Raw genomic sequence first — 27478 nt, 5'->3', positions numbered from 1 at the left:
AAGTCGCTAGAGCGCGATGGGACAAGGACTTCCAGGCCGGCCAAACCCTCCCATAACCCGGAGGACGCTGGGCCAAATTGTTCTCCCGGTCACGGCCGGCTGCAACACAGCCCGGGATCAAACCCGGATCTGTAGTGAAACCTCAAGCACTGCAGTGCCTTAGACCGCTGCCCCACTCGGGCAGCCTAAACACCCCTGTTTAGACAGGACAATGCTCAGCCACTTCAAACTTGATTCGATTGCCCCTCGCAGGTTTGGCCTAAAGATTTATTTTATATCGGGGTGGAGATGTTACATACCCCAAACAGCCATGTTTGAAAGAAAGAAATACTAGATTTAGATTAAATGACTTGCACTGACCTTCAACTTTCAGATTCGATCAGCACAGCAGTAGGTCTGATAATGCTCTTATGTAGAAACCCAATGAGATACATATATACACACACATACATACACTAACGTTTAAAAAAGTTTGGAGTCTCTTAGAAATGTCCATGTTTTTTTTAAAGAAAAGTACATTTAAAATAACATAAAATTGATTAGAAATACAGTGTAGACATGATTAATGTTGTAAATGACTATTGTAGCTGAAAACTGCAGACTTTATGGAATATCTTCATAGAGCTACAGAGGCACATTATCAGCAACCATCACTCCTGTGTTCCAATGGCATGTTGTGTTAGTTAATCCAAGTTTATAATTTTAAAAGGCTAATTGATCAATAGAAAACTTTTTGGTAATTATGTTAGCACAGCTGAAAACTGTTGTCCTGATTAAAGCAATAAAACTGTCCTTCTTTAGACCAGTTGAGTATCTGGTGAATCAGCATTTGTGGGTTCGATTACAGGCTCAAAATGGCTAGAAACAAAGACCTTTCTTCTGAAACTTGTAAGTCTATTCTTGTTCTGAGAAATGAAGGCTATTCCATGAGAGAAATTGAAGATCTCGTACAACGCTGTGTAAAACTCCCTTCACAGAATATCGCAAACCGGCTCTAACCAGAATAGAAAGAGGAGTGGGAGGCCCCGGTGCACAACTGAGCAAGAGGAAAGGTACATTACAGTGTCTAGTTTGAGAAACAGACGCCTCACAAGTCCTCAACTGCCAGCTTCATTAAACAGTACCTTCAAAACACCAGTCTCAACGTCAACAGTGCAGAGGCGACTCTGGGATGCTGGCCTTCTAGACAGAGTTCCTCTGTCCAGTGTCTGTGTTCTTTTACCCATCTTAATCTTTTATTTTTATTGGCCAGTCTAAGATAGAGTTGCAAAGAAAAATCCATATCTCAGACTGGCCAATAAAAATAATAGATTAATATGGACAAAAGAACAGTCACTGGACAGGGGAACTCTGTTTAGAAGGCCAGCATCCCGGAGTCGCCTCTTCACTGTTGATGTTGAGACTGGTGTTTTGAAGGTACTGTTTAATGAGCTGCCAGTTGAGGACTTGTGAGGCATCCGTTTCTCAAACTAGACACTAATGTAATTGTCCTCTTGCTCAGTTGTGCACCGGGGCCTCCCACTCTTTCCATTGTGATTAGAGCTAGTTTGCGCTGTTCTGTGAAGGGAGTAGTACACAGCGTTGTATGAGATATTCAGTTTATTGGCAATTTCTCGCATGGAATAGCCTTCATTTCACAGAACAAGATTATATTGACAAGTTTCAGAAGAAAGGGCTTTGTTTCTAGCCATTTTGAGCCTGTAATCAAACCCACAAATGATGCTCCAGATACTCAATGAGTCTGAAGGCCAGTTTTATTGCTTCTTTAAATCAGGACAACAGTTTTCAGCTGTGCTAACAAATTGCAAAAGGGTTTTATAATGAGGAATTAGCCTTTTAAAATGACAAACTTGGATTAGCTAACACAACATGCCATTGGAACAAAGGAGTGATGGTTGCTGATAATGGGCCTCTGTATGTAGATATTCCATTAAAATAATCTGCCGTTTTCAGCTACAATAGTCATTTAAAACATTACCAATGTCTACACAGTATTTCTGATCAATTTGATGTTATTTAATGGACAAAAGTGTTTTTTCTTCAAAAACAAGGACATTTCTAAGAGACCCCAACTTTTAAACAGTAGTGTATGTGCTTATATCTTTCTCTATTTTAGGTGCTCAAAATAGCAAATCAAATTACTTCAACCTAGTCAAAATCCCAAATCTCTCTGCCAAATCTGAAAATGTGATATCGTCGAGTGACTAAAATAAATCCCTCTCCCCAGTCTCTTTCTCACACACATACATATTATAGTCTTGACTTGATGCTGTGACAAGCAGAAAATAAGTTGCATCACTCTGTTCAGGGGAACAAGGCAGCCTCTTCACGCAGTGAAATAAGTAGGTCACTGTGGATTCCTTTCATTAGTACAGTACTTTCCAAATAGTTGCGCCTTTCGACTCAACTTGGAGCTTCCAGCTGCAAATTAACCCTGTGAGGGACACAGGCTTCCATTTCTACCACAAAGATGGATATTTTTCCAACTTTCTCACGACAATAAAAAATGGACAACAATCACAACAAGTGTTGAACTTACACATCTAAAATCTGTCTGAGCCAATAAGCTTATTAGGTTGAGATGATTTTAAAAATTGTTCCTTGCCATCCAGACTTCTGTGTCTGAAGAGATGACAATAGATACGATTCAAACAACTGGCATACACTTGATATCAGTGTAGACAGAGAGCAAAGACAGTCAGTAGTCATTACATTCCAGAAAGACTATGTATAGCCACATAATTGATCCATAGACAACATTACAGCAGCACTGAAACAATGGTCCGTTGCTGGGGGCATTGCCGACTGTCACTCTCAACTTGTTGAGCCAACGGAAGCAGGGTTGACCGCAGGCTGACAGGCGTGGCAAGACCCAGACAAATGGCTAAGTAGCTATAAACGGTGTTCCTATAGTCTTAGGTTGCATTTTTATTTGCTCATACATTCTCCTACAGGACTGCTAATCTGAATGGTTTTAATACAGTGGGTGAAAACAGCAATGAGAAAATATACCCAGTCCATTTACACATCAATTTTCATGACGTAAGAGAAACAAGGAAGGCAGATATTCAGAGGTACTGGGATGTACCCATTGAGCAGCCGATTTGCTACACTTCGTAGCATCAAGATCCATACAGTCACATTCATGTCCAGTTCACCACCACTGTACAAGTACTAGCCTGGTCCCAGATCTGTTCAGCATGACAATGACCATAAGAGTTGGCCAAACAGATATGGGACCAACCTACTATTAAAACAAGCTCGTTAAAGCAGTATGATCCCAAATGGAGCTAAACTATTCCTATAAACCCACGAGTTGATGATTTGAACCCATCCTCGCTGAGTCTTCTCTGCCTCCTCTGATCTCTGACAGTGAACACCCGACTAGGGCTTGGGAGTGACCCCCTTAAGGAGATATTTGGGGATTTTGCCAAAGAAGCTCTTTACCTATTTCCCCAGAATAAGATGCATCTAGTAGATACCATTTTTATGTCTCTATGTGCAGTTTGAAGAAAGCTACTAATTGCTTACTCGCGTTAGCGCAATGACTGGAAGTCTATGGCAACACAAGGTGTTGGTAAGGCTAAGAGAGGCAGCCACTGCCAACTATGAACTCTGATGGGAATCCCATGTTTCTGTGTGTGTGTGTGTGTGTGTGTGCATGCTGTGCATTTATGTGTGTGTGTGTGTGTAGGGGAAAATGATAACGTATCCATCTTAACTTAACAGACGGTTTCTCATCGATGTGTATTAAGGCAGTGCAGACAGACAGTGGTGGTACCAGCTATACAGCTGTAGACATCAGATCAGTACACACACACAGTGTTTTTTCTCATCATCACAGCACACCAGCCAGAGCTCACTCTATTTTTCATGAGTCAGTTTGGTTGCCAGGGTGTTTCCATAGCCACGTACCAGCCTGATGCAACAAACCAGCCCCCCCAACTGATTTATCCCCACAGCAGAGCACTGGAGTCGTGTATGATCTGGTGTCCAATTCAAAGATGGTGCGAGGCCAGCTAGTGCAATGACCTCATCGTTGCCATGCCACAATACACTGACTGGGCAATGGGCACGGTTAACCCTTCGCTGTCTGTAGAAGTGCGTAAGGCTGTTATAGGGAATGACATACCTTCAAATTTGTGTGTGTGTTTGTGAAGTGGCATCGGTACCAGAAGCACCAACCCTTCCCAATCGTCAACAGAGCAGAGCCATTGGTAATCATCAACTTCAATGGACAGTCAAGATGGAGATAATGTGTGTCGGTGTGCCTACCTGGGTTATTGGCCTCCCCCTCCAACACGTGGAGCTCGGTGCATTCGGCCAGGCTGTGCTCCAGACACAGCTGCAGGAAACGGGCCTGGGTCCGCGACACCCGCTTCAGCAGCGACAGCAGAGCCACCGTCTGCTCACACTCATTCCATCCCTTAAACCAGCTTCCCAGGACACCCACCTGGTCGCGAAACATCATGGTCTGGGGGACAGGCACTAAGCAGAATGGGGAAACCAGTTAGAGTGACCCCCCCCCCCTGGTGTCACAAGAGAATTAGGTTAACGGAGGTCTTGGTGCTGTGTTGGTTCAACTTTGGTCAAAGCTTGTGTTGTGTTCCTCTCGCTTTCTCGGGTTGGTTGTGCTCTTCCCTTTGCCTGTTTCTGTTGTTGATGTTGAGTAGACAGCAGTAGGTGTGCTCAGTTCAAGTGGCATATCATCATCCGGGCTTTTAGCATTGCAAGTGTAGCTTCAGCTTGAGGGGAGCAAGGTGCTCTCCTAGGTGCATCTGCCAAAGGGCGGGGGTTAACAGACGGGAGAGTCAGCTTTCTTCCTGCACTGTCACACCAGTGTTACCCTTGTTGCCATTTTCCACAGGGATCCCCCTTAGACCTGAAATTATGGAAATAAATGGTTGAGAGACATGGTCACACACGCTCACACACGCTCACACACACACGGCGTCCCAAAACCCATCCAGCAGTCTTTACTGACCGTGAATACCAAACACTGAGGAAATGTGACAGTGCCCGTTGCTTCAGCAAACATTGCTCTCCGCAGACTTGAAATAGACGATTATTTAAAGAAACTGTTCTCCATTGAATACCACAATATTAGTGACACCAATTCCTTACAGCAACAAAGCCTGTATGTATCATACTTTTCATCTAAAAGTAGTTGCGCTCTACCGTATAGATGCGAGGCTGTGGCATTCACCACCGGGACAAAAAAATATGATTGTCAGTAATTGGAGCAACATCCCGAATGGTATTTCTAAAGAGAAGGGCGCTGGTCCCTGATGTTTTAATGTTACAGACTGCTATGTTTAAAGTAGCTCTCGAAAACCCTTCTCCGTAGGCTTTTCAGTGGTTCGCGTCGCCCATGGTAGGCTGAATGTGAACTACAATTCCGACAAGGTGTTTAAATGTTTAGAAATAACTATTGTTTGCGAAACATATGAAAGATAAAGGGCATATCAGCAAAAAATAATCTTTCAAATAAAAACAGCATCTGTAGCAGTTTTGCACAGAGACATACACTGTGTGTGCCCCCAAGTTGACGAACTACATTTCCTCCCCAGTTACGCTAAAGCCTGTCACATGCTTCCCAGTCAAAGCAGTTAGTGCATATATTAGGACACATTTTTATGATGTTTTTGTTAGTTTCGGTGTTCGGAAGGTTTTTCCTTCGGGCTGTTCGAGCACATTTTCTTGAGGCAAGTCAAAGTTTGTTAGCCGAAGTCTACTCCCCTTCATCAGTGATTGATCAACAGTACTTCTTCTAGTAGGTGTGGGAACATTAAGTGTTTATCATCATTCAACGAAAGATTCAAAAATACTGCACCAAACATCTTAGCTCGATGTAAAATTGCACAATTAAGGGTGTTTTCACACAATTGTTATGAACTCTGTGCGGTTCTCTTAATTTTTGGTGAATGGTTAACATTCCAAAAGGAACTCAGACCCCACAAAAGAGCTCCCGAAGCAAACAGAACTGAGACAATCGAGAGGTGGTCAGTTCCATTCGCTTGAATTCCATCGACCAGTTCTTTTTTTTTAGGGCAATAAGAACACAAAGCTCCCCAGGATTTGCTTGTAATTACACACACCGTTGCCCCTGCCATAACCTCGCACATTGGTGCCACAAGAGAGAACATTTTGATGTGCAGTTTTGCGGGAAAAACACGTGCCATTTTTTTATATTGATTAGCGATTGTCAAAGACGCACAGAAATGACAAAATATGTGTCTAGTTTTTAGTTCCAATTATTTGTTTGCAATATCTGATCTATAAGAGAGCTTCGTAAGCTGTTTATTTGATTGTGGGGTTTGAATGTTGTGAGAAGACAACATATTTGGTAAGAATCACAAAATACTGTAGCATACAAAATCAATTCTAGCTTTTAGGAGAGGTAGTAGCCTACATTGGCTGTACAATTTTCAATTACAGCATTATTTATTCTGCTATTTATTCTGTTACCAATCATATTTACATGTCTTCTGTATCTGCTGATTACAATTATTACATCTCATCATTCAACAAAATGAAAGGAGGCATATCTAGCTGTCCAAAAAACACATTTTGATGAAATGTCTTGTCCCAGAGTACATTGAGAGAATGTTGGAAAACGACCTTGGTTCCTTTCAAACATAGCAATATGAATGCAAAGAGGACTCGGACCACAACGGGGGCGGCAGGTAGCCTAGTGGTTGGAGCGTTGGGCCAGTAAAGGTTACTAGATCGAATCCCAGAGCTGACAAGGTAAAAATATGTTGCTCTGCCCCTGAACATGGCAGTCAATGCTGTCAATGTAAATAAGAATTTGTTCTTAACGGACTTGCCTAAAAAAACAAAATGGGTTACGTGAACTGGCAGAAGAGTTGAGTCCTCATTTTATTTTTTTCCACCAGAGAACTATGATCGGTTCCTTTAAAACGGACTGTGTGAAAATACCCCAAGACCTCATTGGCAAAACCCTCAAAAGTAATGACAGATTTCTTTATTTATCTTAGCTCATTCAAACTATTTTGAGGAAGTGTTTCTGGCTCAAGAGGGACAAACGGTTTTCTAATTTGTCAAGCGACGGTATTTTGGGAGTAGCCCAGGAGCAAACTGAACCCATGTATGTGGACACCGTCACACACAGGTGTCAGGAGCAAGCTTAGGTAGCGGTCTTCCAGAAACAAGCGCTGTCACATGGAGATATGGCCGTGTGGGAACACTAACCCTATAAAAAAGGTGTGTAGTCATGTCACCATTTGAATTGAGAATTATTTCTCACCGATATGAAATTTGTCCCTTTTTCCCAAAAAACTTTACCGCAAGTAATGTGTTTTAACGTTCAGAACAGTAGATCGAAGCCGATCAGCAAAAAGGCGCTAAAGGTAGTTAGCGTCTATGGATGAGTTCTGTTCAAAGCATCGGTGTGCTGTACTATATGATGAAGCATAAATATGACTCAATTCCACCACACATGGTTTCGAAAATAGCCTGTAGACTGTATAATCTGTGGACTGCCAACGTCGACGCAAATAACCTCGCATGAAAAGACCGCATTCGTATTCAATGTCGTACCTTAAAATAAAGTCCCAGTGTCAGCACTAACGGGTCTCAAAAACGGCCACTTTGCATCATCAGCATTTGGGGCAATCATAGCCCTACATAAGCGCCGGGGATAGGCTAGATCGTTTGTAAAATGTGGAGGTGATGCGATTCGGAGCGAGGAAAATTAATACTTGGCTCTACATTAAATAATTGAGTTCAAATGCGGAGTCTAGAACATTCCCAAAATGTGGCCGATGCATAGCTATGCTACACTGTATTTCTACACATATTCATACTAGTTTCCATAAACTCCTGAGATCAACAACCGCGCGTTAACCATTCCGACGCTTATTTAAACGCGTAAATATCAACCGTCAATGTCTACAAAATAAATGTCCAGCTGGATACATTTGTATTCTCCGAGAGAAAAAATGTTATTGTATCACGTTTTTTTTTTAAAGGTTGGTGCTTAGTAGCACATTTTCTATATTGCAGGTGTCCTACTGGACAGCCAGCAAGAGAGCAGCTCAAACAAGAGTCTCCGAAATTTTTCCAGAAGCTTGTTAAAAAGTTGCAAAGAAAATAGTTAAAACGTTAGGCTACTCACTTCTAGGCACAGTTGTATCGGTTGTGTTGGTCGCAGGACGGGGAGCGGTGCCCCTTCACTCCGGATCTGTGTGTTTTGCCATCTTGACTAACTATTCTCCCTACAGTTAGGCTCCTCTTGTTTTACCAGAGGCGAGTCTCGGCATTGCTTTCCACATGCGAATAATTAACACGAAGCATTACGTCAGGGGCTTGGCAGCACAAGGAAGCACACAAATAGAGAATGGAGTTAGGGACAGATCACGTAGCCTAACAGCAACCGAGACAACTGACAAGGACTAGCACATTTTTAGAAAAAACAAGGTTTCCATAGCAAAGTGGACAACATCTAAACAAAAGTGACGATGTGTACGAATGTAAAACAGGGCGGGAGTTGCCTCAATTTGGCCCTTTCACTTATCTGTACAATACCTTCAACTACATTTGTACACATTAAATAATATCGGGTCCAAAAAAAGCCCAATACACGGTGATATTTTTTGTCGGGGTTGATCATTAAGCAGTAGTTACTACACATACAGTATGAAGAGAGGTGATATCAATTAAAGAAGAGTGGTGCCTCCCTATTCATGAAGTTCTTCATTGTAAATGTTTAGCTCCGATGTGTGCATTCCATCCAGCAGAGGGCCTCACCCTCCACCCAACCGTTTGGTTTAATTGAAAGCCAAAAAATATATTTCATACATTGTTTCAATGATAGTATCGAGTTACAGCAATGCAGCAGCTGATACAATGTGTCGAGTTACAGTAGCAGTGAGCAAAATAAAGACATTAAATGCTCTGGTCATACATTATATTTATCGGTCTCCTGAAATATCATTTATTTGTGTGTGTGTAAAACCTTGATGTTTTTAACCAGTTCCAGTTCCATACTGCCAGTTCTTTGATGGTTTGACTACATCCATTTATTCCTCATTCATTCATTTATTTATTGATTTTACATGAGCACATGTTACATTTGAACAAAGGTCAAACAATAAACATTTTTGGGTTATGAATGGGGGAAAATAATCCTAAATTGGGCCTCCATAGGGAAGGCTGATTTGACTGGCGAGGACCACCACTTGTACAGATACATGAAATGCATTCTTGGGCCATTGTTTGATAGCAGTGTCCTTTTCGGTCACACAATGCACCCTTACTGCCTTCAGCTGAGTGTGCTCAATATTGACTAAAAGAAGTGGAGGGAGGGGAAGGAATAGACGTTTTACCAGTGGGGACGTGGACAGTTCTCTTGAATCAGTCAAAAGCTCAAGCCTTCACAAATTGGATTGATATCTGACAAGGTGACAATTGGCCTACAGTTGACCTCTGCATTGAGATATTATAGCATGAAAACTATATCAACTTATATTTTTAGGGTCCTAAATTATGTGCTGTTTGTTGCTACTTGGCTATCTGCCAAACTTTTCGGTTTTTGCTTTTAATACATTTACCAATGTCTTTTTTCCCCTCGCTCTACTTTTTTCCTTCAACTTTTTCCACGCTTTATCTGGCCATTGTTCTACAGGACCTCAACCAGCCAAAAAAGCTAAGTAGTAACATTAACACTATGCCATCTAATTGCAGTTGCTGTACTCATAATATACAGGAGTACTATTGCCTTATGGTGAGGATAGCTGTGCTGCAAGCCCAGCTTCAGATGCAATCGTTATGCAAGGGCAATTTTAAGTGTAGAAAAGGATGAAACCGTGTCTGTGCCACCAGTAAGTACAGATAGTAGTATAAATCCCCCGCACAATCCCCGCAGCCGGACAATTTTCTCAAGGCTTCTGGAAAGAAATTATGTCGGCATGCTCAACCAGTATCGCTCATTCAGCCGACAGAAACTTTCAACCGGGTCTCCCCATTAAGCAACGAGTCAGAGGCCGAGCCTTATCAGGTTACGGGGTCTGAGCCACCGAAGACTCCCACCATTAGCTCTGACAAATTGAAAACCCTAGTCAACAGCGACTCCATTACCTGCAATAGACTTAAAAATAATCATCCAACGATACACTGTTTACCAGGGGGCAGGGCCACCGACGTAAAGGTTCATCTGAAGATGATACTGTCTAAGGCTAAAACTGGCGAGTTTAGAGAGTATAGGGATATTGTTATTCACGTCGGCACCAACAATGTTAGGATGAAACAGTCAGAGGTCACCAAGGGCAACATAGCTTCAGCGTGTAAATCAGCTAGAAAGATGTCAGCATTGAGTATTTGTCTCTGGCCCCCTGCCAGTAAGGGGGAGTGATGAGCTCTACAGCAGTCTCACAACTCAATCGCTGGTTCTGCCACCCACCACCCGCCAACCCCTCTTTTACGCTACTGCTACTCTCTGTTCATCATATATGCATAGTCACTTTAACCATATCTACATGTACATACTACCTCAATTAGCCTGACTAACCGGTGTGTGTATGTAGCCTTGCTACTGCATATAGCCTGTCTTTTTACAGTTGTTTTATTTCTTCACTTACCTATTGTTCACCTAACACCTTTTTTGCACTATTGGTTAGAGCCTGTAAGTAAGCATTTCACTGTAAGGTCTACACCTGTTGTATTCGGCGCACATGACAAATAAACTGGGCCTACATAAAGCTGTCCCAACAGCAGAGCTTTCTATTCAGCACCATGGAGTGCATCCTTACCACCACTACACTTGGCTATCTGCATTTTGGAGCTGCCTTACTCAACTAAAGAGACCATGTTTGTATGTGGCTTCATTAACTCAATGATATATATATTTTTAATTGTTTACAAACTGATGTGACTGTTTTTTTGGCAAAAAATGTTGGGCTCAAAACAGGTGACCTGAATTTCAGGTCACCACTGACTGATCATAATCTTGATGTGATTGGCCTGACTGAAACATGGCTCAAGCCTGATGAATGTTAAATTAGGCCTATCCTCCTGGTTACACTATTGACCGTATCCCGCAAAGGCAGAGGTGTTGCTAACATTTACGACAGCAAATTTCGATAAAAAAAAGAATAAAATAAAAATGTGTCTTCAATTTCTCTTCCAGAAAATTGGAACGGAAATGGCACTCCACCAAACTGGAAGTCTTCCGACTAGCTTGGAAAGATGGTACAGTGCAATATCGAAGAGCCCTCACTACTGCTCGATCATCCTATTTTTCTCCAACCTAATTTGAGGAGAATAGGAATAATCCAAAATGTATTTGATACTGTCGCAAAGCTAACTAAAAAGCAGCATTCAACGAGAGGATAGCTTTCACTTCAGCAGTGATAAATTAATTAACTTCTTCAATGAAAAGATCATGATCATTAGAAAGCGAATTAGACTCCTCTTTGAATCTGCACATTTCTCCAAAGTTCAGTTGTCCTGAGTCTGCACACAATTGCCAGGACCTAGGATCAATTGAGACACTCATGTTTTTTAATCCTGTATCTCTTGACACATTCATGAAGATAATTTAAACCGTCAAGCTGCATATTGGACCCAATTCCAACTAAACTACTGAAAGAGCTACTTCCTGTGCTTGGCTTTCCTATGTTGAACATAATAAATGGCTCCCTATCCACAGGATGTGTACCAATCTCACTAAAAGTGGCAGTAATAAAGCCTCTCTTGAAAAAGCCAAACCTTGACCCAGACAATGTAAAAAAAAACAAAAAAAACAATTGGCTGTACACATTCTCCCATTCCTCTCAATTTTTTAGAAAAAGCTGTTGCGCAGCAACTCACTGCCTCCTCAAAGACTTAATGTATATAAAATGCTTCAGTCTGGTTTTAGACCTCATAGCACTGAGACTGCACTCGAAGGTTAGAAATGACCTTTTAATGGTGTCAGACTAAGGCTCTGCATCTGTCCTCGTGCTCCTAGACCTAAGTGCTGCTTTTGACGCCATCGATCACCACATTCTTTAAGAGATTAGAAACTCTAATTGGTCTACACGGACAAATTCTTGCCTGGTTTAGATCTTATTTTTCTGAAAGATATCAGTTTGTCTCTGTGGACGGTTTGTCCTCTGACAAATCAATTGTAGGTTAATGTTTCTCAAGGTTCTGTTTTAGGATCACTATTGTTTTCACTATATATTCTACCTCTTGGTGATGTCATTCAGAAACACATTGTCAACTCACTGCTATGCGGACAACACACAGGTGTACATTTTGATGAAACATGGCGAAGCCCCAAAATCGCCTACCCTGGAAGCCTGTGTTTCAGACATAAGGAAGTGGATGGCGGCAAATGTTTTACTTTTAAACTCGGATAAAACAGATGCTAGTTTTAGGTACCAAGAAACAAAGATCTTCTGTTGAATCTGACAATTAATCTTGATAGTTGTACAGTCGTCTCAAATAAAACTGAAGGACCTCGTTACTCTGGACCCTGATCTCTTGACGAGCATAAAGAAAATTAAGGACAGATTTTTTTCCATCTCATGAACATTGAAAAAATCTAAAACTTTTTGTCCAAAAAGCTGCAGAAAAACAAATCCATGCTTTTGTCACTTCTAGATTAGACTACTGCAATGCTCTACTCTCCGGCTACCTGGATAAAGCACTAAATAAACTTCAGTTAGTGATAAACACTGCTGCTAGAAACCTGACTAGAACCAACAAATGTGATCATACTACTCCTGTCTACACTGGCTTCCTGTTAAGGCTAGGGCTGATGTCAAGGTTTTACTGCTAACCTACAAAACATTACATGGGCTTGCTCCTACCTATCTCTCCGATTTGGTCCTGCCGTACATATCTACGAGGACCAAACGGTCACAAAATGCAGGCCTCCTTATTGTCCCTAGAATTTCTAAGCAAACAGCTGGAGGCAGGGCTTTCTCCTATAGAGCTCAATTTTTATGGAATGATCTGCCTATCCATGTGAGAGACGCAGACTCGGTCTCGAGCTTTAAGACTTTATTGAAGACTCATCTCTTCAGTAGGTCCTATGATTTATTGTAGTCTGGCCCAGGGGGTACGAATGTGAATGGAAAGGCTCTGGAGCAACGAACCGCCCTTGCTGTCTCTGCCTGGCCGGCTCCCCTCCACTGGGATTCTCTGCCTCTATTACGGGGGCTGAGTCACTAGCTTACTAGTGGTCTCTAGAAGGGGTGTATCATTTCAGAGGGTTGAGTCATAAACGTGATCTTCCTGTCTGATTTTGCGCCCCCTCGGGCTCCTGCGGTGGAGATCTTCCGGAGCTATACTCAGCCTTGTCTCAGGGTAGTAAATTGGTGGTCTGTATCTCCCTAAGAGTCGTGGGGGCTGTGCTTTGACAAAGTGGGTGGGGTTATATCCTGCTAGGTTGGCCCTGTCTGGAGGTATCGTCAGCCACAGTTTCCCCCGATCCACCCGTCTCCAATATCTATCCTGCAATAGTCTGTGCCGGGGGGGGCTAGGGTCAGTCTTATCTCTGGTGTAATTTTCCTGTCTTATCTGGTGTCCTGTGTGAATTTATGCATGCTCCCTCTCTCTCTCCCTCCCAGAGGACCTGAGCCCTAGGATCATGACTCAGGACTACCTGGCTTTGACTCCTAGCTATCCCAGTCCACCTGGTCGTGCTGCTGCTCCAGTTTCTACTGTTCTGCCTACAGCTAGGGAACCCTGACCTGTTCACCGGATGTGCTACCTTGTCCCGGACCTACTGTTTTTCGACCTTCTCCTCCTCTCTACCACACTTGCTGTCTCGACATCTGAATGCTTGGCTATGAAAAGCCAACGGACATTTACTCCTGAGGTACTGACCTGTTGCACCCACCTACAATGGCTGTGATTATTATTTGACCCTGCTGGTCATCTATGAATGTTTGAACATCTTGAATAACAATCTGGCCTTAATGGCCATGTTCTGTTATATATCTCCACCCGGTACAGCCAGAAGAGGACTGGCCACCCCTCAGAGCCTGGTTGCTCTCTTGGTTTCTTCCTTAGGTTCCTTCCTTTCTAAGGAGTTTTTCTTAGCCACCATGCTTCTAAATCTGCATTGCTTTGCTGTTTGGGGTTTTAGACTGGGTTTCTGTACAGCACTTTGAGACATCAGCTGATGCAAAATGGCTTTATAAATACATTTGATTGATTGAGATTCATTTGAATTGAATACTTCTAGGATCATGGAATGCATTTGTTCAGATTTATAATAAAAAAGGTATTTGTTGCAGGTTGCAGAATCTATATATTTTTCATTTAATGCAACGATATTGGTTGCTGAAAAGTATGTTTTGAATGATTAAAATGACAACTATTTACTCAAGTAAGCCTATGCAATCCCCAGGCCTGGACCTACGCCTGTTCTGTTTTTCTTTTCCCCAGTGCAGTTCATTTTGGAAGATATTTTTGGTGCCCAGTCCTTCAAAAAAGCATGCGAATAATATCCAGTAAAATTTTACTTCTTACTTGAAATAATGATAGTAGTATTGCAATAGTATGTGGTGGAAACAGGCTGTTTTCCTCAATGGATGAACTCCAGCAGGCCTGAGGTTTGGACGCCACCTTGTGGGTATTAAGGCGTCCGCATGCTTCTCATCCAAAACAGTTTATGGCGTGCATAGATTGATTACCTTTTGTCACTGTTTTGGTGTTATGCAAGCATTTTTTCGGGTGTTCGTGCACACAAGATTTTTACATGAGGCAAGCCGAACCTCGGTAGCCAAAGTCTATGTTTTTTTTTTGTGGCTATGTTTTTATTCAGGAGAAAAACTTGTTGCTTGTAGTCTTTGTGTGCTTATCTGTTAAATTCGTCGGTGATTGGTCAGCAGTAGGGATTCTTCAATGAAGTGTTGGTTGTCATTGAACTAGAGACGATGACACATTGCAACATTGTTGCAAAGGAGGTGCGATGACGCAAAAGCGTAAGAATGGCGGTAAGTTCAGACCGTTGACTCCAGAGTGTATACTGTACCTTCGTCTCCTAAATACAAACCAAGTCATTTTACTTTAGGTCTTCTTGCTCTCTTGAGTATCTGGAAATGGAGTCGGTTGGCAGTGGTGAGCTCTCTGAGTTTGAGCCAGACCAGGATGAAGTGGGCCTACCTGCAGCGACCGGTGTGGTAAAGACTTCCAATGTTTGCCCTGTGAATCCTACCGGAGAAGATTTTGGAATGGTGGGAGTGAGATTTTTGGAAAGAGTGGATTGCTACTTTCTGGCCGACCCATACGTTGTGTCAAGCTGGGTAAAGGGAAAACTTCTCGAAAGTTTTGAGAAGTGGATTTGTTTATTTTTTGTGCATCCTCCACCCAGAGGAAACCTGTGGCGTGCTTTGCTCTCCAGAATGAACAGAGCGCCGCTCAAAGGGGTAGCGTTGAGTGTAGAGGTGGATCAAATTAAAAAAGAATGTTCCTGGTGTTTGTGACGCAGGCCGTTTAGTGAGACGTGGACCCGGTGGCAATGGCAAATCTGAGAATACCCTGTCTGTCTTATTGAGCTTTGACACAGTGTCTACCTGATTACTTTATATTTTCTATTCTGTCAGGGCATATGTTCCAAACCCGCTACTGTGCTTTACGTGGCAAGGATTCAGACCTGTTGCAGCAGTGTGTAGAAATGTGCAGGAGGGCATAGTCAGAGGGAGTGTAGTTGGGATAGAGAATGCACTGTGTGTCAACTGTGGGGGTGCCCATGTAGCTGGGGCCGAAGTGCCCTGTGAGAGAAAGACAGGCTGAGATTGCCAGAGTTTGAGTGGGAATGAAAGTTTACTATGCTGAGGTAGTGAAGAGAGTAGAGGATAGCCCAAGGGTGGGTGATTCAACTGGAAGCCCCCCAGTGAGAAGGCCTGAGAGAGATCTAGAGAGGGTGAGTTTTAGTAAGGTTGGATTTCTTTCGTTTATAGCCATGGTGATCAACTGCACTGCGGAGCAGAAATCACAGAAGATACTGTATGTGGTAGTTGCAGCAAAAGATAAATATTTTTGGGTGAGATTTTAGTGTAGAAAATCTTCAAGAAGTTTTGAGAGAATGGGGTTACATCCTCCCATCGGCAATGGCCTGGTGTAGGATCGTGGTTTTTTTTTTTTTTGGGGGGGAATAGTGTATTAGTGCAGGGTTAGATGGTGCAATTTAAGATTTTTTGTATGTGACCTAAGAATGTAAATTAGATTTGAGTTAGATGAATTCAGACTATTTTGATTAAGTACACACTTGCTACGGCAACTCGAGGGACAAACTGTATTATTGCCGCTTTTTTTCACTCACCCCTTTCCTAACCTTAACCTCAGTCTCCTAACCTGCTATGAAAGTCACTTCTAGTAGCTGTATCGAAGTAGCATGAAGTCTGTTTCTCACTTCTCTTCGTCCTGGCAATTGAAACAGAAGTTTACTCTGTATTTTTTTTAATGTAACCTTTATTTAACTAGGCAAGTCGGTTAAGAACAAATTCTTATTTACAATGGCTAAGTGGTATTTTGCATTGGTTACCCATTGAAGTTGTAATATTTAATGCATGCAATGGAAAGCGCTGTACATATCGTCAACCACCTCAGGATATCTGACATTGTTTAAACTCTTGTAGACCAAATTTATGAGACGTTATACGTGCCGTATCATCAATTGGACTAGGAAACCGAATGTCCAATTGACATTCGGTTTCCTAGTTTCCCAGGCCCAGAACAGAAGTTATTTTGACGACAAACAGCCACCTCAATCTGCAAAATGTAAACCTATCAATGGCATGAAGGCTACTCTCGAGACAAATTATAACCGGATGACCCACATTGAAAAGTAAAATGAGGATCATGGCGAAACGCTAATACAACAAGACCCGGCTATTAACTACTTAACGGGCCAGGTAGAGGAATTGCAAAAGAAGGGAGAATTGTTGGAAAACCTTTTGCGTCATAATAATATATTCACATTTTGGGGGTCTCAACCAATGCAGAAAGAGGGCAGAAAATGTCTACATTTGTGGACCAGATGTTGAGAGAGTTCTTGGAAATCAATGCTGCTACACCTTTGGTCATGGAGACAGCCCACAGAACGGCAAAAAAAATGCGCCGACTAACACCGTACCCAAACCGGCTGCGCGCCTATGTGCGCAAATTGATTTTGTTCCCCCACACCAAACGTGATCACGACACACTGGTTGAAATATCAAAACAAACTCTGAACCAATTATATTAATTTGGGGACAGGTCGAAAAGCATTAAACACTTATGCCAATTTAGCTAGCTAGCTAATTTGTCCTATATAGCTAGCTTGCTGTTGCTAGCTAATTTGTCCTGGGATATAACATTGAGTTGTTATTTTACATGAAATGCACAAGGTCCTTTACTCCGACAATTAATCCACACAAATGGTCAACCGAATAATTTCTAGTCATCTCTCCTCCTTCCGGGCTTTTTCTTCTTTGGACTATATGGCATCTAACTTTCATTGTTACCACGATGACAGATCTAACTCAGTTCATCTTTCAATCACCCATGTGGGTATAACCAATGAGGAGATGGGAGAGGCAGGACTTGCACAACGTTCAGCGTCACAAATAGAACTGACTTATATTTTAGGGCTTGGCAACGCAGACGCTCGTTGGTGCAATAATTAAATAACATGTTTCAATTTATTTTGCAGCTCACGCGACGCAAGCAGTATGGTCAGCATGTAAGTGGCAAATTGTTGGGCCCAGGAGTGAGAGCGAAGGAATCAAGGCCCAAGAAGTAACAGTAGCCTAAATCTACTGCGAAACATTGTCCAATCCACATTGACTACTGAAGCGACCCCTTCTTAAGGACTTGAAACTACCTGGATTTATGGTCATTATTGGAGCCCATTTGCACGTGAGCTAGCTAATTGCTCACAATGAGGGAATCTTATTTGGACAAATGTACCTACTTGAGCAGTAAGCCTAGGTTTACATGTACAGTTATGTACACAGCCTACACATAGTATATACAATAATGAAATCACCTGGTCCCAACATACATGGCAAGTCAAGAAAAGCCATTGTAACTTGTCCACACTGCAAACAGTAATTTAAAAACTTCCAAACACATTTATGAAGAAAGCATACACATTGTTTTGAAACCGTGTCGAAGGAAAGATTTTTGGTATGCGAGTGCATTGATGTGAGAAATGGTGTGTTTGCAGTCAAATACATTTTCTGGTCGAGCAACACCCATACATGTTGTGAAAGAAACTTTGGCAAATTCAGTTCCAACTGTGTTCAAAACTGTTATGCATGCTGAGGTATAAAAAGCTGTTAATGTACTTTTTCTTTACTTTCACATACACTGTGTTCAGAAACATTGTTCAGATCTTGTCCCCTGAGGACTTTGTGTGGATGATCAGGTTAGATATTCCTTCCAATTATACCACTGAACTGTACCATTTGATTGTCATCCCTTATTGAAAATTGTACCTTGTTCACACCACAGGGCCTACCAAAGCAAGGTTGCTCAAACAACTGTGGGGTGTTTGTTTTGATGGTAAGATGCTGGCTATTCACTCTATTATAAGTCCTATTTTCTGTTATAACATCTGAAAAGTTATTTTCTGTGCTTGCAGCATGCAAAGCACACTTATTGCTCATACTTTCTTGTTTATTATTCTTGACATTTTTTGGGACCTATTTCCTACAGTTTTTACACTACATACACAATTCATACATCAAACTCCTGCAGAGCTGGATGCTGTGACATGCTGTGTCTTCTACATCCTGAAATATATTCCTGGAGGGGAGTTATTATTATTAGTTATAATAACTAACATAACTTACATTATGCCCTGTACATTGCTATGGAAGCACAGTGTGATTTCACTGAGGTATGTATAAATTATGAAATTCTCATCACTAGTGGATATGTTTTTTTGGATACTCATCCGATTGTGTGATTTTCTTTTAAAAGGAAAACATGCTGCAAATTAGGCGACGGTGGTGCCTACTTTTCCTGCAGAACTTTCCCATGCCGTAAGTCTTGAACATTAAACTTCATTTGCATTCTTAATAATTTTCACTGTGGCCAGGCTGACCTGAGTATATGTTCATAGTGAATGTGTGCCATTCACTCACTAAGGTCTGAAGAAGAGCGGTTGAAAGATCGAAAAAGGCGGTGAAATCAAAACGCACTACAGGTAGGTGTCATGATGAGTGGTACTAGTCTTAAACCAATGTTTAGACTTAACCCCCCCTCTCCAATATATTTCAGGATGATGTAGATGTCTCCCCAAGAAGTCACATCAGCATCCAGCTCTGCAGGACCAGGTACTGTATAAGGCTATTAGCTAAAGTAAGGTGCATTCCTGTACACACATCCCTAGAGGTTCCCTTACATTACTTAATGACCACAATCTGTTTTCTTTCGAGACGATACTGAAAATAAAATGCGCTGTGAACTGGGTAAGTAGTCTGTGTGTAATACAGAAGGCTTGTAGCATGGTGAACTGGGAGCTGTGAACTGGGTAAGTAGTCTGTGTGTAATACTGAAGGCTTGTAGCATGGTGAACTGGGAGCTGTGAACTGGATAAGTAGTCTGTGTGTAATACCGAAGGCTTGTAGCATGGTGAACTGGGAGCTGTGAACTGGGTAAGTAGTCTGTGTGTAATACTGAAGGCTTGTAGCATGGTGAACTGGGAGCTGTGAACTGGGTAAGTAGTCTGAGTAATACTGGAACCTTGGAGCACGGTGAACTGGGAGCTGTGAACTGGGTAAGTAGTCTGTGTGTAATACTGAAGGCTTGTAGCATGGTGAACTGGGAGCTGTGAACTGGGTAAGTAGTCTGTGTGTAATACTGAAGGCTTGTAGCATGGTGAACTGGGAGATGTGAACTGGGTAAGTAGTATGTGTGTAATACTGAAGGCTTGTAGCATGGTGAACTGGGTAAGTAGTCTGTGTGTAATACTGAAGGCTTGTAGCATGGTGAACTGTGAGCTGGGTAAGAAGTCTGTGTGTAATACTGAATACTTGATGCATGGCAAGATATAATAGTTGCAATGACTTGTTGAGTAGTTATAGATATCACTGAAAACCCCTTTAGTAATAGTGGCTTTGTTTGCATGGTGGTATTGTGAAAGTGGGGTGTAATATGTCTTGATCACCCAATGAGGCACTACTCTTAATATTTATTCTTCCTTTTTCTTCAAGGAAGCAGATGTTCTTCTAAGGGACACTTTAGAGGCAGTAAGGTGGTGCGAACGACAAACATTTAAAGGCACTGTTTCCCTCAGTGTAATTGGGATGGACGTGGAAGACCTCATTATAACCCTTAAAGAACTACGGTTGTATGATGGCCTGGATGAAGAGGAACATATTCTCCAAGGAACCATTCATGTTACAGAAAGATTGAGATGTTCTATGTGGAGGCAGTTGACAAGAAAATGACTCTTTTCCTCTTCTGAGGAGCAGGAGTAAAGACATTTTTGAGTAGTGGCCAAACCTTGTTTTTGTCTGCTGTGTAAATTGTGTTATGTTGTTTAGTAAAGATGTAGAAGTCACCCGAGTCTTTGATCTCTTTACTGGAGCTGGTATAACTTAATGTACAAAGCACATTCAGCTTGTCAGTATGTCTATATGGTATAGGCTGTCTCCATTCTCATGAGGAAAGTAAATAGCATTATAAATCAGGATAGGTAGTAACTGTATATGCTCAATGGAATATAATTCCAAGTTAAAATTGTTGATAAATGTTAACAGTACATGACATACTTAAGTCTGTTCACAACAACATCAGTAGCTTGTCTCATAACATGTTAACACATCTGCTGGTACCACTTTATAATATTTCTCACGATCTTTAAATATTAAATAAGCTTGAATTCAATGTGTGCCTTGCGCAAACGTGTGCGACTGTCATATCAGATGGACAAAAAGGTGGGCGGGGTCAAACATTTGACTCAGTCCACATTGCAGCCAGGGATACTTGCATATTTTGGTGTGAAGTTCTCCATGTGTAATTCAACCAGACCCATGCCATCTCCTTCTAGGTATTGTTCCTGTAGATACACTCCATTTAAATTGATAGATTCTTTAAGCAGCAGCAATGAAATGTGTAACAAACTGCAGGAAAAATGAACATGCACCCTCAAAAGACGTGGTTAGGTCTATGCGGGGAACTTGCTGACATGGAGAGAATTACATCAATCTTGCAACAATCACACACCATCCAGAAGGCAAGGTCAGTACAGGTGCATCAAAGCTAGGACAGAGAGATTGAAAAAGAGCTCTCTCAAGACCATCACTGTTAAACAGCCATCACTAACACAGGGGCTGCTGCCTACATACATGACATCATTGGCCACTTTAATGTTCACATCTCAACTGTATTTTATACAATTTATTGCATCTTACCTACACTGCTCAGTCATTGCTCATCCATATATTGCATTACTTAGATGTGTGTATTAGGTAGTTGTGGAATTGTTAGATATTACTGCACTGTCAGAACTAGAAGCATTTCGCTACACTCGCAATAACATCTGCTAACAATGTGTACGTGACCAATAACATTTGATTTGAAGGTGTCTGGTCAGAGTTCTTGATATATCGTACTGGTCTTATTCTGTAATTTGAGGTTGTTTTTCTGTGTCTCTATCCAAATTGTATTCTTATTAAGACTCTTGAAATATTTGCTCTATACAGCAAAAATGTACCCTTAACATGAATGTAATTACACTCTTTTTTTAAAAGACAGCAAAGATGTGTATATGGTCTATGCTCTTGAATAAAAATGTGGTAGAAAATAATTTACAGCTGTTTAAGTGGCTGATGTATTGTTCCATGAACAGACACTTATATGGGTTGTATATTTAACACATCTGCACCAAAACAAATTACAAATGGTAACTGGTCTTACATATAAACAAGTAACAACTTTATTGAAATAAGTTTAGGGGAATACACTGTCATTCAAACCTGAAAACAAAGTGCAAGTTACATTGCCGTAAGGACCATAACATTATACAACATTCATCTCAGGGATATTGTAATCAAAATGGATTTGGAAAGACATGATAAGAATAAGGCATTTAATAATAATTGGCATTTACATGGCTGTTCATCCATTCCATTAGGCCTCAGAACAGAAAGAATTTAAAAGCCAAACATTATTTTAGTATTTACATTTCCAAGGCCATGAATTAACATGCAGGATGTATGGAATAAAGGGAACACCCCCTATACACATAGAATCACTTGTCACTTGAATAATGTTTACATACTGCTTTACTCATCTCATGTATATACTGTATTCTATTCTAATGTATTTTAGTCGATGCCAAGCCGACATTTCTCAATCTAATATTTATATATTTCTTAATGCCATTCTTCTATTTTTAGATTGTGCATTGTTGTGAATCATTTTTAGATACTATTGCACTGTTGGAGCTAGGAACACAAGCATTTTGCAACAAAATCTGCTAGATGTGTATGTGACCAATTTCATTACATTAATATACACTGTGCAGTTAGAAAGTATTCAGACCCCTTACCCACATTGTTATGGTACAGCCTTGTTCTAAAATTGATTAAATTGAGAGAAAATAATCCACAAACACTACCCCATAAGGACAAAGCAAAAACAGGATCAGAATTTTTTTCAAATGTATAAAAAAATTACAGATAAAGTATTTCTATAAGTATTCAGACCCTTTGTTATGATCCTCAATTTAGCTCAGGTATATCCTATTCCATTGATCATCCACGAGATGTTTCTACAACCTGATTGGAGTCCACCTGTGGTAAATGTAATTGACTGGACATGATTTGGAAAGGCACACACCTGTCTATATAAAAGGTCCCACAGTTGACGGTGCATGTCAGAGCAAAAACCAAGCAATCAGGTCGAAGGAGTTGTCTGTAGAGCTCAGAGACGGGATTGTGTCGAGGCACAGATCTGGGGAAGGGTAACCAAAAAATGTCTGCAGCATTGAAGATCCTCAAGAACACAGTGGCCTCCAGCATTCTTACATGGAAGACGTTTTAAACCACCAATACTATTACTAGAGCTGTCCACCCGGGCCAAACTGCGGAATCGGGGGGAGGGGCCTTGGTCAGGGAGGTGACCAAGAACCCGATGGTCACTGGCAGAGCTTCAGAGTCCCTCTGCGGAGATGGGAGAGCATTACTGAAGGACAAACATCTCTGCAGCACTCCACTAATCAGGCCTTTATGGTAGAGTGGCCAGGCGAAAGTCACTCCTCAGTAAGAACCACATGACAGCCCGCTTGGGGTTTGCTAAAAGGCATCTAAAGGACTCAGACAATGAGAAACAAGCTCATTGATGAAAACCTGCTCCAGAGCACTCATGACCTCCAACTGGGGCGAAGGTTCACTTTCCAACAGAACAACGACCTATGCACACAGCAAAGACAACGCAGGAGTGGCTTCGGGACAAGTCTCAATGTCCTTGAGTGGACCAGCCAGAGCCTGGACTTGAACCTAATCAAACATCTCCGAGAGACCTGAAAATAGATGTGCAGCAACACTTCCCATCCAACCAGACAGCTTGTGAGGATCTGCAGAGAAGGATGCAAGAAACTGCCCAAATACAGGTGTGCCAAGCTTGTAGCGTTATACACAAGAAAGATTGAGGCTGTAATCACTGACAAAGGTGATTCAACAAAATACTGAGTAAAGGGTCTGTATACTTATGTAAACACAATGTTTTGCACAAATTTATAAAAAATAGTTGTAAATGAGAACTTGTTCTCAACTTGCCTACCTGGTTAAATAAAGGTAAAATAAAATAAATAAAAATAATAAGGCTGGTGGAACCGTTCAGATGGTTCTAGGAAGAACACTCCAAAGATCAAATGGTTCTCAGTAAAACACTTCATAGAACCATATACAGAGGCTTATATGAAGAACCCTACATAGAGGGTTCTAGGTAGAACCATTTTCAAAGGGTTCTGCCTAGCACCAAAAAGGGTTCCGCCCACTTTTTCCCCCTCCCTTAAGATATTCACCTTCCTGTCCTGTTACCCTGGCCTATTGTATGCTCACCTTGGCTGTGAGTGTTTGTCCTGTGAGGTCTGGTTGTCCCTCAGACCTGTCTGCAGCCTCAGTAGGATGTTCTCCAGCCCGTGTCACCACAGGGACAGCTTCTATTGACTACCTGGTGCACAGGTGACATGTCTACAGTGTCATCACAACGGTCCACCACACTGTCCCAAAGAGAGAGAGATAGGAAAGTATTTCAAGAAGTATAGTGTATATACAGTGCCTTTGGAAAGTATTCAGACTAGAGGTCGACCGATTAAATCGGAATGGGCGATTAATTAGGGCCGATTTCAAGTTTTCATAACAATCGGAAATAGGTATTTTTGGGCGCGGATTTGCAGATATATATATTTTTTTATACCGTTATTTAACTAGGCAAGTCAGTTAAGAACACATTCTTATTTTCATTGACGGCCTAGAAACGGTGGGTTAACTGCCTTGTTCAAGGGCAGAACGACAGATTTTCACCTTGTCAGCTCGGGGGATTCAATCTTGCAACCTTACAGTTAACTAGTCCAATGCAATAACGACCTGCCCATCTCGTTGCACTCCACAAGGAGACTGCCTGTTACGCAAATGCAGTAAGCCAAGGTAAGTTGCTAGCTAGCATTAAACTTATCTTATAAAAAACAAATCAATCATAATCACTAGTTAACTACACATGGGAGATGATTACTAGATATTATCTAGCGTGTCCTGCGTTGCATATAATCTGACTGAGCATACAAGCATCTAAGTATCTGACTGAGCAGTGGTAGGCAGAAGCAGGCACATAAATTCATTCAAACAGCACTTTCGTGCGTTTTGCCAGCAGCTCTTCGTTGTGTGTCAAGCATTGCGCGATTTATGACTTCAAGCCTATCAACTCCCGAGATGAGGCTGGTGTAACCGAAGTGAAATGGCTAGCTAGTTAGCGCGCGCTAACTAGAGGGATGGAAGCTATACTGTTACACTGGCAATTCTAAAGTGCCTATAAGAAAATCAATAGTCAAAGGTTAATTAAATACAAATGGTATAGATGGCAATAGTCCTATAATAACAACAACCTAAAACTTCTTACCTGGGAATATTGAAGACTCATGTTAAAAGGAACCACCAGCTTTCAAGCTAACGTTTCAGTCCCTTGCTCAGAACATGTTCCCATGTTCTGAGCAAGGAACTGAAACGTTAGCTTTCTTACATAGCACATACTGCACTTGTACGTTCTTCTCCAACACTTTGTTTTTGCATTATTTAAACCAAATTGAACATGTTTCATTATTTACTTGAGGCTAAATTGATTTTATTGATGTATTATATAAAGCTAAAATAAGTGTTCATACAGTATTGTTGTAATTGTCATTATTATAAATAAAATCATCCGATACCGGTATCGGCTTTTTTGGTCCTCCAATAATCGGTATCGGCGTTAAAATCCTAATCAAACCCATGGACTTTTTACAGATTTTGTGACGTTAAGCTCTCTAAAATGGATTACATTTGATTTTTTCCTCAATCTAAACAATACCCCATAATCTCAAAGCAAAAAACAGGTTTAGAATTGTTTGCTCATTTATAAAAAATAAAATATATATTTAAAAAAAAAATCACATTTACACAAGTATACAGACCCTTTACTCTGTAGTTTGTTTTAGCATTTTTTGGCAGCATTGACAGCCTTAAGCCATCTTGGGTATGACGCGACAAGCTTGGTACGCCTGTATCTGGGGATTTTATCCCATTCTTCTCTGTCTTGGCTGTGATTTAGGGTCATTGTCCTGTTAGAAGGAGCACCTTCACCCCAGTCTGAGGTCCTGAGCAGGTTTTCCTCAATTATGTCTGTACTTTGCGCCATTAAATCTTTCCCTCGACCCCGACTAGTCTCCCAGTCCCTGCCGCTGAAAAACATCCCCACAGCAAGATGTTGCCACCACCATGCTTCACCGTAGGGATGGTGCCAGGTTTCCTCCAGACATGACACTTGGCATTCAGGCAAAAATAGTTCAATATTGGTTTCTTCAGACCAGAGAATCTTGTCTCTCGTGGTCTGAGTCTTTAGGTGCCTTTTGGCAGCCTTCAAGCCAGCGGCCATGTGCCTTTTACTGAGGAGTGGCTTCCCGTCTGGCCACTCTACCATTAAGACCTGATTGGTGGAGTGCTTTACAGATGGTTGTCCTTCAGTAAGGCTCTCCCATCTCCACAGAGGAACTCTGTAGTTCTGTCAGAGTGACCATCGGGTTCTTGGTCACCTCCCTGACCAAGGCCCTTCTCCCACGATTACTCAGTTTGGACGGGCAGCCAGCTCTAGGAAGAGTCTTGGTGGTTCCAAACTTCTTAAATTTAAGAATGACGGAGGCCACTGGTGTTCTTGGGGACCTTCAATGCTGAAGACATGTTTTGGTACCCTTCCCCTGACCTGTGCCTCAACACAATCCTGTCTCTGAGCTCTACAGACAATTCCTTTGACCTCATGGCTTGGATTTTGCTCTGACATGCACTGTCAACTTGTGGGACCTTATATAGACAGGTGTGCGCCTTTCCAAATCATCTCTAATCAATTGAATGTACCACAGGTGGACTCCATGTTGTAGAAACATCTCGTGGATGATCAATGGAAACAGGACGCATCTGGGCTCACTGGAAACATGACGCACCTGGGCTCGAGTCTCAAAGCAAATGGTCTGAATATTTTTTGCAAAAATGTCATAACTATTTTCGCTTTGTAATTATGGGGTAATGTGTGTAGATTGTTTAGGATTTATTTTTAAATCCATTTTAGAATAAGGCTGTAACGTAACAATGTGGGAAAGTTGAGTTATTGAGCCCCTTGTTTGCGATAACTGGTTAGCTACCTAGTTTAGCTAGAAACACGAAGTGGCCTGGTCAGTATCTAAAACAGCTAACTAGCCAAGCTAACTAAACATGACTTACGATAGACTTGAGTTGAGATTGCCTAGCTAGATGGTGAGAGCGAGCTAGCCACAATACAGTCGAATTTAATGTAGATAGCTAGTTTACTTCGCTGCTATTGGCATACAGTTAGCTTGCTACCTAGCAATACCAACTAATTAAAATGCTGAGCCAACCAAAACAATTAAGCAATTTTAGCATGTTATCACAACATCCGACCTTTTCCATTCTGTCCCCCGGACTACACTAGCTAGACATTCGACCACATACGTACCCACTCAACCTTCCATAGCAGTTAGCGCTGTAACTCACATTATGTCTTTCAAAGACGCTTGCGCAGATATTTCTACGTAGTCGCCCACTCTCCTCCCCTGGCAGTCGGCGCTTCCGGTTCTCGCTACATGAGCGGTTTGATTATTCTAATAATCACTATATTGCTGTCAGTTGAATAGTACGTCACAATTGACAATACGGAACATATAACGCCTATACAAATGGTCACGTAATTCACGTAATCGAGTGAGGCAAGCAGGCTTCCGGTTGCCTCACTCGACTACGTGAATTACGTGACCATT

The 27478-nt window shown here is 41.6% G+C and overlaps 1 protein-coding gene across 6 annotated transcripts in view; it reads right to left on the bottom strand.

The window, feature by feature from the left end:
• Nucleotides 1–27413, bottom strand: part of LOC112256418 (protein Smaug homolog 1) — an 82933-nt gene extending 55520 nt beyond the window's left edge. For 3 of the 6 annotated variants that reach the window (XM_042305290.1, XM_042305293.1, XM_042305294.1), the window contains exons 1-2: nucleotides 8141–8376; nucleotides 4276–4882 (exon numbers count right to left, since the gene is read on the bottom strand). In XM_042305290.1, coding sequence (XP_042161224.1) covers nucleotides 4276–4471 — 196 coding nt within the window. In that variant the 5' untranslated portion in view covers nucleotides 4472–4882; nucleotides 8141–8376. Of the gene's footprint in view, nucleotides 1–4275; nucleotides 4883–8140; nucleotides 8377–24017; nucleotides 24179–27177 lie in introns of those variants that run through there. The other 3 variants (XM_042305291.1, XM_042305292.1, XM_042305295.1) reach the window with 3 other exon arrangements.
• Between the last annotated feature and the right edge of the window lie 65 nt (nucleotides 27414–27478).

Source organism: Oncorhynchus tshawytscha, linkage group LG24 (assembly GCF_018296145.1).
Source record: "Oncorhynchus tshawytscha isolate Ot180627B linkage group LG24, Otsh_v2.0, whole genome shotgun sequence".
Classification (NCBI taxonomy): Eukaryota; Metazoa; Chordata; class Actinopteri; order Salmoniformes; family Salmonidae; genus Oncorhynchus; species Oncorhynchus tshawytscha.
Note: the sequence above shows the minus strand (reverse complement) of the source record. Positions and strands in the feature narration are given on the sequence as shown.